This window comes from Neltuma alba, unplaced genomic scaffold, assembly GCF_004799145.2.
Source record: "Neltuma alba isolate B1F8T4 unplaced genomic scaffold, ASM479914v2 tig00012465_pilon, whole genome shotgun sequence".
Taxonomy (NCBI): Eukaryota; Viridiplantae; Streptophyta; class Magnoliopsida; order Fabales; family Fabaceae; genus Neltuma; species Neltuma alba.
The window spans coordinates 165221-182868 of NW_021636941.1; the positions used below are offsets into that span (position 1 = coordinate 165221).

Genomic DNA, 17648 nt, shown 5'->3' on the forward strand with positions numbered 1-17648 from the left:
TGTATATGATTGTTCTCAATCTCATGACTTTGCTGTGAAATATATGCTTATAAATCTGTGTGTGTGAGTGAGACTATTAACTGGGCATTAAGCACAGCAAACCCTCAAATTAATGGAGAAGAACACAATAGGTGCGTTGAGGAAAGGTACCTGGACCCAAGAGGAAGATAATCTTCTCAGAGACTGCATTCATCAGTACGGCGAAGGAAAATGGCATCTTGTTCCTCAAAGAGCTGGTACGTACATGTCACACATAACATATATATTGCTCTAGATATATATGTGTGTGTGTGTGTATGTATATGATATTGCTTTGCATTATTACAATTTGCAGGTTTGAAGAGATGCAGGAAAAGCTGCAGAATGAGGTGGTTGAATTATCTGAAACCCAACATCAAGAGAGGAGGCTTCAATGAAGACGAGGTTGATATGATTCGAAGGTTTCATAAGCTTCTGGGCAACAGGTATGCATGTTCTTCTCTCTCTCTCTCTCTCACTCTGTCTCCCACTATATATATACTTCCAATGTAACTTAGATATAATTACTTAAGTGAGACCTGCTATAGATGGTCGTTGATAGCTGGAAGGCTGCCTGGAAGAACAGCGAACGATGTGAAGAACTTCTGGCACACCAACATGCGGAATAGGAAGAAAGAAGAAACCCAGGAGACGAAAGCAAAAGAGGTGGTGGTGATGAAGAATAATGCAGAGGAGACGGCACATCAAGGAAAACAGCACGTAGTGATAAAGCCTCAGCCTCACACTTTCTCTAAGAATTCGCCATGGCTGAGGAGGAATCATAACAATAATAATAATAAGCTTGTTTCTGCGAGTGAAGGTGGTGATGCTGCAGAAGCCACAACTTCAGGTCCTGGTGTTATGAAAGAGGGTATTGCAGACCCATGTGCTGCTGCTGATGATTTTATGCACAGAGACCAGTCAGAAGAGTGGTGGGAGAGCTTACTAAACAATGATAGAGATGAAGGGCAATTTGGGAATTTCACCATGGACTTTTGGGACGATGATCTTCTGAAAAGTGAAACAAAGTCTATCTGGGGAAACGCGGAATGATAAGTCGCAATCGTTGGGATTCTGGAATCTCTTTCTTAATTCAAGATCTTTTTCACTGACTGGAATCAACCCAAAATAGAAATGAGCAAGGATTATGAACTTAAAGTTATAGTCTATAATCAATGATCAAGTCAATTTTATGATTGCAAGTGTATCTCATACTGGTGGATTGATTCAAAGATAATCAAATCAAAAATTCTATGCATGGAAATATAAGTATAATTTTGTGAGACTATTGGGTTATTTAATTTCTTACTTTCATGCACACTGATGATGTCTTAAAAAAAAAGTTAATCTCCAATTGTACGCAATATTTCTAATTTCCTTTTCCTTTGCATTGAAAATTGAAACTCGTGTCCTTGCCAATTATACACATATGATCCCTCATTGACTACAGGCCTGGAGCCTTTGCGTCCCTATCTCTCAGATACTCTTTGTAATGTCTCAATCTTTTTTTTTTTTTTTGTTTATATCATTGTATTCTGCATGTATAAAATAAGAGATATTTTGGGGTACATATATATATACATATATATTATAATAACGAAATGGTGCCATTTGCATTTTTAGGATCTTCTTTTTTTAAAAAAATCCTATTTATGTAGAATGTAATGATCAAAATAAACCCAAAAAAAAAAAAGAAAGGTTGAGCTGCTACTAGGGATATTAAAGATCCCAAGCTGAATACACATAAGATGATCTAGATCTTATCTTCCAAATGAAATTCATTATTGTATCAACAGTTTTGTGCCAAATTCTAAATTTCCGTGCCCTAGAATACCCTTTGCACTGAAAATAAAAATTCCTCCGTTGAGTTAACAATATAATACTTCTCCTATTCTTAATATAAGACTTGATTAATTAATTTAATTAGATTAAAAAAAGTTAGGTAAGTTAATTAATAATTATAAGAATTATGATACTCCTCCGGTCCTAATTATAAGACCCAATTGACTTATTTGAGGAGATTAAGGAAGTAAGTTAAGTTGGTTATTTATAATAAATAAGTGTTGTCATTCCTAAAATATCCTTACTAATTAAGTATATTGGCTAAAACTATCATTATTAGAAGGATTATCTTGGAAAAAAATGCATAACTATAAGAGACAAAATGGATTGGGTCTTATAATTAGGACCAAATAAAAAGTCAAATTGGGTCTTATAATAAGGACCGGAGGAGTATATTTTTTCTAATATACTATAATAATAATCTTTCTTAATATCCTCCATCCCTCTCCTGATTGATTATGATTGAGGGATCAAAGTATCAATATGAGTAAATTTGAAAAAAATTGATAAGTATGAGAAATAAGTCTCATATTTAGAATCAATATCAACTCAATAATTAGATTCTATATTAAAGGTCAGAGGATTAATATGAAACTGTAATTTATACACACATATAACATAACATCTATATAGTATAAAGTATATTATCCCTAAACTGTAAATGCATTTCTTTGGTTTACTAAACCCTGGCTAACACCCGACATCACACAAAGTTCAACACACACAGTACACTGGCCTAATTAACATTTTTCCATACTTCTGTCCAAATGGTTAACTTTCGATCCGATCCCTATGATTTTCAATTCATGTCTTGCCCATATATAAATTGTATATTGTAATGTGAAATTTTCATGTTTATTTTATTTGGCAATATTTACTATTTATAATAGGAACTGCGGAAAGTGGAGCAAACTACAGATAAAATTAGCATGCATGGATATACATACACACATATATGTTGTTGTTGTTTTTTTTTTTGGTTACATGAAAGTGTATCGAAGATTATGGGCAAAGACTCTGGAAATTAAATGGTTTAAGTGATTCGATTCATTTGGCCAGTGAAGTGTTTTTTATTTTCCATACAAAGTTACAGTGAGGGGTAATTCCTACTTACTGGTTTATTCATTGACTTTCGGATGTATATAATAATCTCAAACCCCAAAAAAAAAAAAAAAGAGAAAGATGAATTGCAATAATCATTCTCTGACAAAAATTAAAAGGATAATTAATCTGCAAGTCCTTATTGTTTCAACCAATTTTGAATTAGGTCCCTATAATTTTTTTCCTTTTTATTAAGTCCTTATACTTTCACCTATTTTTAATTAGGTCTTTGCATTTATTTTTCTTTTAATCAAGTCCTTATAAGTTCATCTTATTTTTAATTAAGTCCTTGAATTTTTTATTCTTTATTTTATAAATTCCAATAGTACTATTCTATAAACATAAAATAGTATATATTATTTAATATTAGTTTATAAACAATAATATTCTAGGAATAATAATAATTTTAATTTTTTGGCAAAAAATTAATTGTTCTAAAAATTTTTCCTGAATTAATTAATTATATTACTATTTTTATTATATAATTATTAATTTAATTTAATTATTAATATTTTATATTTCAATATTAATCTATTTAATTAACAAATAAAAATTAAAGCTAGATGGACCTGATTAAAAATTTAATGAAATTATAAGAACTTAATAAAAAGAAGAATAAATGCGAGGACCTAATTAAAAACAGATGAAAGTATAAGAACCTAATAAAAAGAAAAAAAACTATAAGGATCTAATTCAAAATTGGTTAAAACTATAAGGACTTACAAATTAATTAATCTAAAATTAAATGAATTGAGATATGTGTACTGGGGCTTGGCCATTGTGTTCCGTAAAGGGACAATAAATTTACGACAATAATTCAACGCATGCTTTCATTAATCGTTCTCTTACACAGTTACACTTTCTTACTACTATAGGAATATTATTCCCCTATACCCTCGAGTTCTCGACCTCGTTTTATAGAAATATAAATGAAAGTGCATTTATTCGTTTTCCTCGAGTTTGATTTGATAGAAAAGATGGATGCATTTTGCCGCTTTTCGGAAATCTTCATAGGGCAAAAAATATAAATATTTTATTTTTCCAGAGAATGAATCACATGTATACTATTTGGTGCAGTACTTCTAGAGATATATGATTTTTTTTCACAAAACTTTGGTAACTTATTTATTAAGTTTTCCAATTACATTTTTTATTTTGCTATATTGTTAGTTGTTAAAATGTATATGCACACTTATAAATTTATCTATAAATACCTGAAAAATTTTGTATAAACTCTTGTAATGTAAATTATAATTTGTAAATTTTTATATGAACACTTATTATTTTATTATTTTTAATTCTTAAAAAGGTAAAGTAGCACACTGATCTTATTTTTCATATGCATCTTTTGCACTAATCTTATTTCTTAGGTACATTGAGCACTTTGATATTATTTTTTCAAGTTACATTCAGCATTCTAATCTTACTTATGGTTTATGAACCTAAATGTATTAGGGTGCTGGATGCAAAAATAAAAATAACATCAGGATGCTAGATTTACCAGAGAAATAAGATTAGGGTGTTGGACACTAATTTATCCCCATTACAATGTATATGTGCACTCATAAATTTACCTATGAAATATAGACATATCACATATGCCTTCTAAGTTTATTGTGTTTATTAGAGATAAAGATAGAAACCAAAATAATATCTAGATAATCTCAACTATATAAATGAATTTTTTTGACTCTCAGATAGTCAGTTGAAAGAATCAAGGAAAGAAGCAATATCACTATCAAGTTCTTTTTCAATCCACCTAAACATGATTTTAATTGTATATTCCTTTTTGGAAAAAAGAAGAAAAGAAAAGTCAAATGAATCTTCTCGTTAGAGCCCACCCACACCGGCAACAAGTGGATTCTGTGGCAAAAAATTGTTGAGCCATCAACTAGGCCATTAATTAGGGGACCATTCTCTTAATGCAGTTGTTTAATTTGTTGCAGATTAACAAAACAAACCAATATCTTCTCTTAATTAGCGCAGTTTCTATATAACAGAATTACGACATGTCATCGTAGCTCAAACTCTCTCGAAACCAAGAGATTAGTTAAAGTTGAAGCTTAAGAAGAGAAGCAGAATAATCTGCGGGGAAGAAATCAAAAGGTCCAGAGGGAAACAATCCAAACAAATCTTCCGTGCCCTTTATTATTATAAGCTCATCCTCTGAATCTGATTATACCCTTCATCAGACCTAAAGATTCTTCTTGGCCTACTCATTGAATTCTCAGCGCATAGAAAGGCCTACCCCACTTGAGCCGTGGAACATGACACACCACCCCCATATTAGTTAGCTAGTTAGTTACCAATATAAAATCCCCACCAATTAACTATATATGGTTCTCCGTTAGCTTTCAAAGTAACTATATATAAAATCCTACAAAATAAGTATGTGAGAGGAATTTTGTTTCACTTTGTATCAAAGTACTTTTTTTAAGTGTTTATAGTATTTTCATAAACCACTGTTCCCTTTTCCAATGCATTTTTATAATATTTATAATCATAATATGTTTATATTAATTTTTAAACATGAGGCCATGAGGGTTACTTTGTTCTCAAAGACGTGTATAGATGCAAGGTTTGAGCTTGGGGAGGAATGTTTCGTCAAGGAACAAAAAAATTGAACCAAACACTAAACTGGTTGATGTGGTAGTTCAAAAAGGTCAATAGGTTAGGCTTGAGTCAACTTACAGTTAAAAAAGTCACACTAAAATAATATAGTTTAATTAAAAATAACAAAATAAAACAACATTAATAATAACTAATAACAAAATACAAGAAAATACTATAATAGTTTTATTGTAACAATATAATAACAAAGTACAACAACATTAAGAATTTTGATCTTTATGATTTTTCAATAACTAAAATTAATAATTACCGACACCAAAATTATTATTAAAATTCATTCAAATCTATAGTGATTAAGATATTAGGAACTAAATGAAAAAAAATAAAACCAATAACAATATAATCATCTAAATGGTTTATCCCCGCTTTGATTGGTTTGATATATTAGTTTACTTTTTGACCAGTTCATCACTTAAACCAAACCAAACCGTTCATCAGTTTTACCAGTTTTTCAGTTGACAATTCGGTCCAGTTTTTTGTTCATGATGTTTCATCATCAGGGAAGTGCGAGCTTCACTAGGTGTAGGGCTGTGTGTAATTATATAGGTTCCATTTCTCAAGTTATGTATAGTAAAACTTTCTAGAAATTCAACACACACAAAGATATATATAAATATATATATATTATCCCCATAACAACAAAAGAAAAAAAAAGCAAAAAGAACCAAATTGAGGAAGAACAAAGAAAAGAAAATCATTATCATACGGATGATCTGCGGGGCTTGGTTATCCTTATTCCTTGCGACGAAGAACGCCCTCCTTCCTCCTTCCCGCATACTACTCTGTCTCCTATTATAAGATCTTTTTAATTAAATTGTGCGGTTTAAAAAAACAGTTAAAATTAGTTAAAAACAATTAATATGTAACAAATACAATTTTTTCCAAATATACCCCTATATATAAATGTGTAGATGTGAGAGAGTAATAGTGAGATAAATGAAGAAAGAGAATGTATTAAATATATTAAACTAGGGGTAAAATAGGTAATAATACATTAAATGTTCAGATAAACTCAAAAAAGATATTATAAAAAGGGACAAATCTATTCAAAAAATTAGATCTTATAATAAGAGACGGAGGGTGTATTCTATCAGCAACCCATAGGAAGTCAACATTGTGGTTGGGATGGCATGTTGCTTCAAAAATGCAACCGATGTCCAACGATTCATTAATGGCGTGATTTGAAACTTCATTATTTGATGGCGAGAACAGGATTCATTTATCTTTTCTTTTTTTTTGTTGGGGGTTGGGGCGAAGGTTGTTTATATATGGATCACAGTCTTAATTAACTCCATCCTACCAATATCTAGATGTGATAAAATTATTACGTTTTCATCATGAAGGTTTGTCGATAAAATTCGTGGCGATTTGAAACTGAGTGGGTTATGGGGGTAATTATTTGCAATGAGTTTAATTAGTGATGTGATGATGAGGGTATACGTACGTAAGGAATTCCCCAGCTATGAGGCAAACCCTACAGCTAGCTAATCAATGAAAGGAAAAGCGCGCGCGCGTGCGCGCACACAGAACCTGCCATTCAACGTAAACAGAAGAAAGACAAAAACCTAGCTACTTCACACAACAAATTCATCACCACATGTAAATATTTCACCAACACCTTTATATCAACAAATACTTTTTCAGCTGCTTAATTTGTATTCTCTAAAATTAGCTTTTATAGAATGAAAAGAACATGCCCAAGTAATGAGATCCACGTATTATAAGATTTGTTGTTTAAATATTCACCACTACATATTTAGCGATACTTAACAGTCAGTGCGCCGGATATGCCATATATGAGGGCTTATTTAACGGTTATGAACAGTCCAATATGAAATAATATTTAACAATTTTAACTTTAAAACTCTTAAGTAACGAGCTCATAGATTTGGCTTGTAAGGTCTGTCTTGATGGTATTACTTTAATAATCATCAAGTATGTTTGAAATAGTTGAAGGTTAAATTATAAATGTCAAATAATATTAAACTATCTCCAGTCCTTAATATAAGAGTTAGTTGACTGATTTGAGTATATAAAAAAAATTAGTTAAGCTATTTATTTGTGATAAATAGGTGTTGTTTTTTTCAAAAATACTCTTGCTAATTATGTATATTAGTTAGAATTACATTTGATGAAACATTTAACATGTACAACTATTATAATGACTACCTTGAAAAATAATGAATAAATATGAGAGATAAAGTGAATTAGGGTCTTTTATTTAGAGCTAAATTAAATGTCCAACTAGCTCCTATATTAAAGATTAGAGGTAGTACTAGTTTACTGGTTATTCTAATTATTAGGATTACTTGATAAATTTTTAGAGAAAACCGTTAACTAAGATAATTTACTCAATTGTTGTTTGTTTTAACCATTAGGTACTCCTTCTGATCTTTTTTATAAGAGCCAGATAATCAAATTATACTATTTAAGAAAATAGTTAAAATGAGTTAAAAATAGTATAATTACATAAGAAATGAAACTTTTTTTACCAAGCATACCTTGATTTATAAAGTGGCAAGTAAGAGAGGGAATGTATGAAAGAGAATGTAATATGCAAAGATGTTAACATTTTAATTAATGCAATATATAAAATTAATTAGTGACAAAAAAGATAAAAAACATTAAATATTCAGATAACCACAAAACATATCCTCACGAAGCTTAAATTTTTTTATGTGCCTAAAATCACCATACAATACTGAACAAGAATAATTTTGTAGCAAAATAGCACTCAGAATCCACACAATAGCTTTAAACTATGGTAATGGGGTTCTAATATCCCAAAGCAACTACAAAGCTTAGAATGAAAAAAATAGTAATAAATTTTATCATAGTACTCTTCTGATCCGAAATGTAAAATGCATATTGTAATGTAATTTTACACTACAAAAATTTTATATCTATGACTGGAGGAGTAATAAATATTATATAGTCTATGAGTGGCGGATTCAGCTTCAATATTAAGGGGGCCATATTTTCAATATCAATACACATATACAGATTTATTTATACATTTATTCATTTTTAATATCTATTTTTATATAAGAAGTTATATATATATATATATCTCTTATGTAAACTTTTTATCCAAAAATGTATTGCCACTAACCCAAGGGCCAAGGGGCACAGTCGAATCCTAACACCACAAGCGGCAACGAGGCGTCCGTGGCGATATTACGTTCGTGTGATACGGTACCAATGGTAAACCAACATTGCGCTGCTTTGCCGACAACTTTGAAATTTATTTACAAGTTTGACCCCTACTAGTAATTTTAAGGATTAGCTCTACTCGATTGATCAATTTAAAAAGATTTTAAAAAAACTAAATAAATAATTTAATTATGTTATATGTTATTATAGTTTCACTAAAATGTTTATGTGTATTATGTTTATAAGTCAAGCAAATTAGTTAAAAATAAATAAATGTAAATTCTTTAAAATAATTCATTTAGTTTTCTTAATTTCTCCAAATTAATCAACTAGATCTTATATATGTTAAATACTATCTCTCGTTCTTAATATAAGATATAGATAACTAATTTAGAGATATTAAAAAAGTTATTAAATTACTTAATTGTAATGTATATTACATGACCTCTCTAAAATACTTATAAATACAAATTTATAAATGAGACAAATTAGTTTAGAAAAAACTATAAATATAAATACTTTAAATAATTTAATAGCTTCCTTAATCTTTCTAAATTATTCAACCAGGTAGTACATGTCTTTTTAAATCTAATAAAAAGACGCTGCTTCGCTATGTACCATGAGATACAACACAGCATATGCATTTGACATATACACACACCACAAAAAAGGGGAGCATGTTTCAAAGTTAATTACAGGAAGCATTTTAAATCAGGAGATTTGAATTAGGTTGCCCATCTTGTCCAATTAATTTTTGATTAAATTTGTCCACAAAAATCACAAAACATAGCCAAGCTACGTGGATCCAAGTAGAGTCGGGAAAACGTGCCGAGCCCGTCAGGCCGGCCCGTTTAGACCCTGAAATTATGAGGGTCGGACTTGATATTCTTCTCTTAAAATGGAAAATAAGCCCTGGAGGGCCGAGGGCTTAAAAGGGCCAGCCCTGGAGGGTCGCGGGCCGGCCCTTTTAAGTCCTTTTATAATTTTTTTTATTTTTTAAATTTTTTTATATAATTTTAATGTTATTAATTTTTTACATTGTTAATAATATTTCAAATATTTAGTTATTATTATCATTTTAAAATTAAATTTAGTTTTAGACAATAATTTATCCAATTAAATTTTTTTAAAATGGGTTAATTTGGACTTTAATAATGATTTGATTTATATTATATGCGTTGATATTTTTAAACTATATATATTTGATAATAGAATATTTTTATACTTATATAACTTGTGATTCTATAATTTGAATTAGAAATTCATGAGTTTCAACAACAATATTTCTCACATTAAAGTAAAATAATAGTTAGATTGCAAAATTTAAAAATAAAATTCTTATAAAGAAGAAAAACTTGATATTTTTGTTACGAAAGAAAAGCATACTTATGAAGAAAAGTAATTAATTATAGTGATGATGAAGTTTCAAAAGATTAATGATAGTGTTTATTTATTGCACAATTGCATTATAGATAAAACTTTTAGATGTTGTTATCTTGTTAATGAATGTTTTAGATGTTCTTAGATGTTGATGAATATTTATATATGATGATATTTTATATTTGTGACTTAATTTTATTTATATTTATGTCTTTTATTAATAATTTCATTGGTTTATTTTTATATTTTTATAAAAAATATGATAAATATAAAAAATGGTATTTTTTCTTAAACGGGCCAAAAACCCGCGAGCCGGCCCTGGCCCTATAGCTTAAGGGTCGGGCCTAACAAATTGAGATATTTTTAAAATTTCAACCCTGGAAGGCCGGCCCTTTTAAACCCGTCAGCTCTGAAGGGCCGACCCTGATTCCCAGCTCTAGATTCAAGTCACAAATTCTTAGGGTCCCAGAGAGGAGAGGGAAAAAAACACATTCATGTTGACCATATCCAATCCAAATCAGATCTAATAACTTTTTTTTGAATATTTCCTTTACTCTAATTACTTTTTAAAATTTCAACTTCCTGCACATTACTAATTTACGTCATGTCATATGTGACTATGATTCTATTAATTAGAAGAATTAAATGTTTCGAACGCATATGATAATATAAATACTCTCTTCCAGCCCTATTTATAAGATTCTACACCCACTGATTTTTAATATAAGATCCTTTGCAACATTTAATGAAATATGCATAACAAACATTGGCTGTTTTATTCTCCTCATCTATTTCCCTCCAATTATTTATACTAAACAAGTGATTGTCTTGAAAAGTTGTTTAAACTTTTGACATTTACCTACTTTTAATTATTTTTTCAATCTCAAAAAATATTTTCCCAAACAATAATAAAACTCGGGTTTGGGCTTGAACGATGAATATGGAACAAATGGTCTTGCCTTAGCTAGGATTTTCAGAACCCCACCTCAGTTCCCCTACAACTTTTCTCTGTCACACATTCTTCCATCCCCTTATTATGAAATCTTTTCAAATAGTTCTTAATAAAAAAACTTTTTATTTATAAGATTGATTTTTATAAATATATTTTGCTTCATCTCCAACTAACTAAGCAATCCCATAATTTAGAGTAACTAAACAATATCCTCTAGTTAATAAACTTTATTGACATGAATTTTGATATTTTAAAAGTGGTAATTAATTTTAAAAGATTCTTTAATAAATTCATGCAACTACGAACTTTTTTAATTTAAATGTATTAATAGAAAGACCAGAGCAAGTAGACGAGGGAACCAGTATCGTGGTGAAATTTACACCATTTAAATATAGTTTTAATAGTCTAGATTTAAAATTTTTAACTAATTATTTTTAAATAAAATTAATATTTGAAAGAAAAAACAGTTAAAAGATTATTATTTTTATTCTAGATTTTATACACATTAAAATAATTTGTTTCAAAATATATAAAAGAAAAAATTAAATCTGAATCATTCGGATTAAATTTAGATGGTCTAGATTTTAGTACTTATCACTGAAACTAAATCCAAATAGATAAGTCCCTTTTAATAATTGTGGAAAACAAAAAGGGAATTAACCCAACACACCGCCTAATTAAATTGGCCAGAGACCTACATTATTTATAGTTTAAGCAATGGTAAATATTTTATTAATTTATCGAAAAATTCATCTTAATACTTGGTCTTGAAATCATGTAAATAGTTGTTAAAATTTGACTAATTATGGTGATATAAAATTATTTTTATTATCTAATTTACATATAGTCTTAAATTTGTTTACATTTGCCCCATATTTTGCTTTAGAATTTGTTCCTAATGATGTATTTTATTGATTACATTTGATGTATTTATCCTAGTATTTCATTTGAATTATGTATATGCGACATAATTGAATGCATTGAAAAACCACATTGTTATCAGCTTTCAAAACCATTAAAATTTTGAATTATTTTAAATATTCTTTCTAATTTTTTGTTAACTTTTATAATATATATTGGCTATATATTTTTGTCCAACATAATTTCCTTTATTATATATGACATAAAAAAATATTTTGAAGGTTACTAAAATAACATTGTGTGTTTATTATTTTAAAAGAAATTTTGGCCTTTCACCCTATAGATGTAATATGCATAGATGCTTAGAGACAAACGCATTTGTGTCAAATACATGACACACACACACACACACACACACACGATATGGCATGCATGTTGTACTTATGGATATGTATATCTATATGCACTTTTATATATATTGCTTTTGGTGGTAAAATAAGTCTTTTTTAGGTTTTTAATTTGGATGGGGTGTGTGTGTGTGTGTGTGTGTGATGCTTTTGCGTTTTTTTCAACCCTATGATCACCGTGATGAGTGGGGATAAGACAAGCTTTTCTATATATATGAGTTATGAGTACATCAAGCATAAGCGTTGAATTAATGGAGAAGATCAACTCAGAAGTGAGGAAAGGTGCCTGGACCCAAGAGGAGGACAATCTTCTCAGAACTTGCGTTCAAAAGTATGGCGAGGGAAAGTGGAATCTGGTTCCTCAAAGAGCTGGTATATGCGCTCACACAGATACTAATAATTAATACGACCAACCTTTAAAAACACACACACACAGAGGGCTCAATATATAAATATGGTGTGCATTAATTGCAGGTTTGAAGAGATGCAGGAAAAGTTGTAGAATAAGGTGGTTGAATTACCTGAAACCCAACATCAACAGAGGAAACTTCACGGAAGACGAGGTTGATATAATTGAAAGGTTCCATAAGCTTCTCGGCAACAGGTACGCATCTTCTTCTCACCTGCGTGTGTTTGTGTATTATATATCTTCTTCGTTGTCATGCAACTCAATTAATTAATTAATTAGTTAGTTGTAAACTAAGACCTCTTTTCTTCACTGTTGAAACTTTCATTTGTCTTTTCTTCACTGTTGAAACTTTCATTTGTAAATAGATGGTCTTTGATAGCCGGGAGGCTACCGGGAAGAACAGCGAATGACGTGAAGAACTTCTGGCACACCAAAATGCGCAGTAAGAGAGAAGAAAATCAGAGGAAGAAAGCAAAAGATCAGGTGAAGATGGCAGAGGAGAAAACGAAAGTAACACGGCACGTAGTAATAAAACCTCGACCTCATACTTTCTCTGAGAATTCGCCATGGCTGAGGAAGAATAAGAATAAACTTGTTTCTGCATGTGAAAGTGGTGATACCAATAAGGCTTCTGCCAGTTCTGCACGGCCATGCCCTCCTGCCGATTCTAGTAAGAGCGCCGAGTCAGACGAGTGGTGGGAGAGTTTACTGAACAAGGAAGGAGATGAGGGGCAAGAGGGGAATTCTATGATGGAGTTTTTTGACCCAGACTTTCTCAAGATGGAGGGTCTCCACAGTTGGTGGGGTCACTGTATATGAAATTCTAACCATTGTGATCCTCCGGTTCCCTTGTTTAGCCCTTAAGGTAATTACAATAACATCACTACTGGAAAAAAAAAAACCCTTTTGACACCTCCTAATCTACACTATTTACAACAGCAACGGTGTAAAAAATATGATGGGTGATATTTTTGTAAATATTAATAGATTTTTAAAATCGGTTCCGTACACATCAAGTGCAAAATATACTTTTTACACCGGTTGTTTGTCTAACCAATATAAATCATATTAAAAATATATTTTTAAAAATAACATTTACAATTTTTTAGACTGGCTCCATATACAATTGGTCTAAAATATATTTTCTACACAGGATATCTATTACAATCAGCATAAAAGGTTTAAAAAATATTTTTAAAAAAAATAATATTTACAAGGTTTCATAAGGTAATTTAAAATCTAAACCAAACTTTATTTTCTTGTAATCTCCTTGTTATATTTCACTCACCAATAACCTCAATGCTAGTCCTCTTTTTCATACTCTTATCTATACATGGACATCTTCTTCATGCTCATCTCCTTTGCAATGCATAATCTTTTCCGTACTCATCACTTTTTTAGGTTTATTGACTTCTCCATGATCGTCAAGTAGAGATCCATGCTCATACCATCCAGATCTGTGCTCATGGCATTAAAATTTGTGCTCATACCATCCAGATCTGTGCTATCTCAAGCTCTATTGTGTTGTCATCTAAATACTTATATTTGCCTAGGTCTATACTTGTCTTCATCATCACCGTATTTATTTTAAGTTTATACTCTTTCTCTATTTGTGTGTTTAATGAATAATTTCAAACTTTGTTTGTTAAATATATTTTTATCATATGAATTAATATGAATCGATATCATTTCTAGCAAATTTAGCTAGTTTTTTTTTAACATCTCATTAGATCTGATTGTTTTTACTCTTATACTATTTCTTATTTATTGGATTATTGGATTATTTTTTGCCATGTTATAAGATCTAATAAAACCTCAGAAGAAGCACCGATTAAATCGTATGGATTTTTATTAGATCTTATAAAATTCAAGATCTTTTTCCCTTTTTTAATTTTATTTTTTAGACTGGTTAGAATAATGATCGGTCTTAAAAGTAACATTTTTCACATCGGTTTCACAAACGATGTAAAAAGAATGGGGCTTTTAATATCAGTTGTTTCTACACCGATAGAACATAAAATTCAGCTTTTGAGCTAGTGTTAGTAGTAGATTAATGACTAGCTGCTTCACTTTAAGAAATTAATTAACAATTTTTGGTTGCATGAAATAATAATAACAATTTCATCAGCGGCAACTAATTTTCTAAAATTCGGGTTCTAGGTTTCTAAATGTTAGTAGATTATTGACCACTTTATTTTAAGAAATCAAAACTTCAGTTGTATGCATGAAATAACAATAACAATTTCCTAAGTGACAACTAGCTACTCCATTGAAATTCCACTTCTGAAATTTTTAAAAATGTTAATAAATCAAACCTACGACTACTTCACTTCAAGAAATAACAACTTTAGTTATATGAAATAATAATAATAATAATTTCAAAAATGATAATGACCCTCTTGATATTTAACTTCTAGGTTTTTAGGTGCTGATTGATCAATGACAACTTCATTTTAAGAAATAGTTGTAACAATTTAGTTAATTAGATGAAATGACAGCAACATGACAACTCTAGAAGTCGGAAGTCGGGTTAAGCGGCTGCAATTAGAGCCTTTTTCTTTGTTTCTCCCTCTTCGCCTCTCCCAATTTCACCCCGGCTCCTTTTCATCTTCTTCCCCTTGTCCCTTTCATTTGGCTGGGTTTTGCGTGAAGGAAAACTTTCTTTCCACCTTGTTTTTTTGTCTGATTCAGATTTCCTATTCCTTTTTTGTAAAGGTCGTCTTATTATACTGGAAAACTGAGCCTAGTTTTTTTTTAGCTTTCCTCAGCCCTGTACTTTCGTTGTTTGGTTATTAGATCTGGTTCGTGTTTCACTTTTGTGGCAACCATGGAATGGGTAGCGCCATGATTATCTTTACCCAAATCCAGGCTGCTGTTATTGCTATAGTTTTTGTTTTGGTTCTATTTTTTGCGTCTTTGTTTCTTCTTGTCTTTTATTTACATATTTCCATAGCTGTTCGAGGTGGTTTGTGGGGTTTTTTTTTTGGGGGGGGGGGTTATAGTCGGGCTTCTGTAGTTTTTCATGCAAAGGAACGCACATCAGTCTGTGTATATCATTTTGCTTATTTTTAATAAAATTGTCTTACTATTAAAAAAAATGAAATTTCATTATTTGTAATTATTATATTATTCATGATTTTCATCTAAGCTCCTCAATTTTAAAATTAAAATAACGTAAGAATTTGAAAAATGATCAGATCTTGGATAATTTACAATTTAATTAGTTTATGGTATTTTTATCTATATACCTATATTTTTTTTTTGTTACTACACATCTTGTTTTTTCAATTTCTGATGTCTTCAAGTTATATTTTTAATTATATCTAAAATCATCAGGAGTTGGGTTTAGCAAAAGAAGTAGTCTCTCATAATGTGGTAAACCAAAGTTTCGAATTTTCGTTAGGAACAGTGCTTACATTTAGTGCCAACAGTACCTCGACCAGGATTGCCTCCAATAGAAGAATCCCATACTTATAACAATATATATCCTACCTTTAGTCCTTAATATAAGGGTTGATTAACTAGTTTGAGTAAATTAAAAAAATTATTAATTATTTATAATAAATAAATGTTGTCTTTCCTCAAATATCATTGCCATGTATATTAGCTAGAACTACTATTTGATGAAACCTTTAACATGTTATGATTATTTTTGAAAAAAATAGATAAATATGAGAGACAAGGTGAATTAGGATCTTATATTTATGACAAAATTAAAAATCAAACTATTTCTTATATTAAGAATAGGTTATAATACTCCCTCCGTCTCTAATTATAAGATCCCCTTTTTTGAATGAATTTGTCCCTTTTTATAAGGTCCCCTTTGAGTTTGTCTAAACATTTAATGCATTACTATACCTATTTTACTCCTAATAAATTTCATATATTACATTCTCTCTCTATTTATCTCATTATTACTCTCTTACATTTATTAGGGGTATATTTGGAAAAAAAAACTTGTATATGTTGCATGTTAATTACTTTTAACTGTTTTCTTAAAAAGCTTAATTTGGCCAAAAGTTTTTTATAATTAGTGACGGAGTAGTATAGCTAAGGCCTGTCGTGTTTTATTTGAATTTCGATAATTTATTTGATCTTTAATAAATGGTTTTATGAGGTCGTTAATCACGATTTATATATCATTAAAATGTCCTGATGTGGAGCCTACCGGAAAAGTTTGATTATTGGGTGTCAATGATGGCCATTATGCCTCGTTGAAAGCTGAACAAGCAAACTGTCGCTGCCACGTAGAACCAAACAAAACAGAGCAATCACAGCCATAATTGATCAAGAAGACGATGGGTGATCTACAGTCGTACGGTCTTATATGTGGGGGGGCCGGCCTCACACGAGATCGGAGGTCGATTCAATTCCTTTTCATGACTTTTCAGAGGGCCACACTTGTGCAAATGCAGCGAAGCCATCATTTTCAGTGCTTTTATGAGCTAACTTTGTCAGTGTAAGAGGGTGTTTGAGTAGAAAATAGAAATAAAGCTATGATTTTAAAAGTGTTTTTACGGTATACGAAATAAATATGAGGAGTTTATCTCAATTTATAAAAAAACACTTTTAAAAAATATTTTTTAGGTTTCTCTAACACCCCTTAGGACTAACCGCTGAAGATAATTGACTGTGCAAATTCCTAATTCGGCTCAGCCGGGCTTGTACACAATAGGGAAAATCCAAAAAAATCTATTTCTTGAATTGAAAAATATAAAATTAGTTTTTTTTACTATACTTTAATAGTAATTAACTAAATTTAAAAAACAAATGACAATACATGTTTGTAGTAATTTCTTATTTCGAATTTTAACTTTAAGAGATATCTTCTTTTTGGGAATTTTTACTATGTAATAACATCACAAAAAGAATCAAAATATGTATGTAGACTTCA

At 30.1% G+C, this 17648-nt stretch overlaps 2 protein-coding genes across 2 annotated transcripts; both read left to right on the forward strand.

The window, feature by feature from the left end:
* Nucleotides 1–112: 112 nt before the first annotated feature.
* Nucleotides 113–1071, forward strand: LOC114727318 (transcription factor MYB114-like). The gene is made up of 3 exons (XM_028914016.1): nt 113–236; nt 335–464; nt 567–1071. The coding sequence occupies exons 1-3, from the start codon at nt 113–115 to the stop codon at nt 1069–1071; spliced, it is 759 nt and encodes a 252-aa protein (XP_028769849.1).
* An 11525-nt stretch (nt 1072–12596) lies between these two features.
* LOC114727350 (transcription factor MYB114-like) lies at nt 12597–14208 on the forward strand. Its single transcript, XM_028914053.1, has 4 exons — nt 12597–12717; nt 12820–12949; nt 13120–13619; nt 14156–14208. Exons 1-3 carry the CDS (start codon nt 12597–12599, stop codon nt 13571–13573), a joined length of 705 nt encoding a protein of 234 aa, XP_028769886.1. The 3' UTR covers nt 13574–13619; nt 14156–14208.
* Nucleotides 14209–17648: the final 3440 nt, after the last annotated feature.

Excerpts from the sequence above, each read along its gene's own strand:
- LOC114727318 (XM_028914016.1), top strand. The coding sequence starts at position 113 with ATGGAGAAGAACACAATAGGTGCGTTGAGGAAAGGTACCTGGACCCAA. Across the intron at positions 237-334 it reads TCTTGTTCCTCAAAGAGCTG|GTTTGAAGAGATGCAGGAAA; the intron begins GTACGTACATGT and ends TACAATTTGCAG. Across the intron at positions 465-566 it reads CATAAGCTTCTGGGCAACAG|ATGGTCGTTGATAGCTGGAA; the intron begins GTATGCATGTTC and ends GACCTGCTATAG.
- LOC114727350 (XM_028914053.1), top strand. The coding sequence starts at position 12,597 with ATGGAGAAGATCAACTCAGAAGTGAGGAAAGGTGCCTGGACCCAAGAG. Across the intron at positions 12,718-12,819 it reads TCTGGTTCCTCAAAGAGCTG|GTTTGAAGAGATGCAGGAAA; the intron begins GTATATGCGCTC and ends CATTAATTGCAG. Across the intron at positions 12,950-13,119 it reads CATAAGCTTCTCGGCAACAG|ATGGTCTTTGATAGCCGGGA; the intron begins GTACGCATCTTC and ends ATTTGTAAATAG.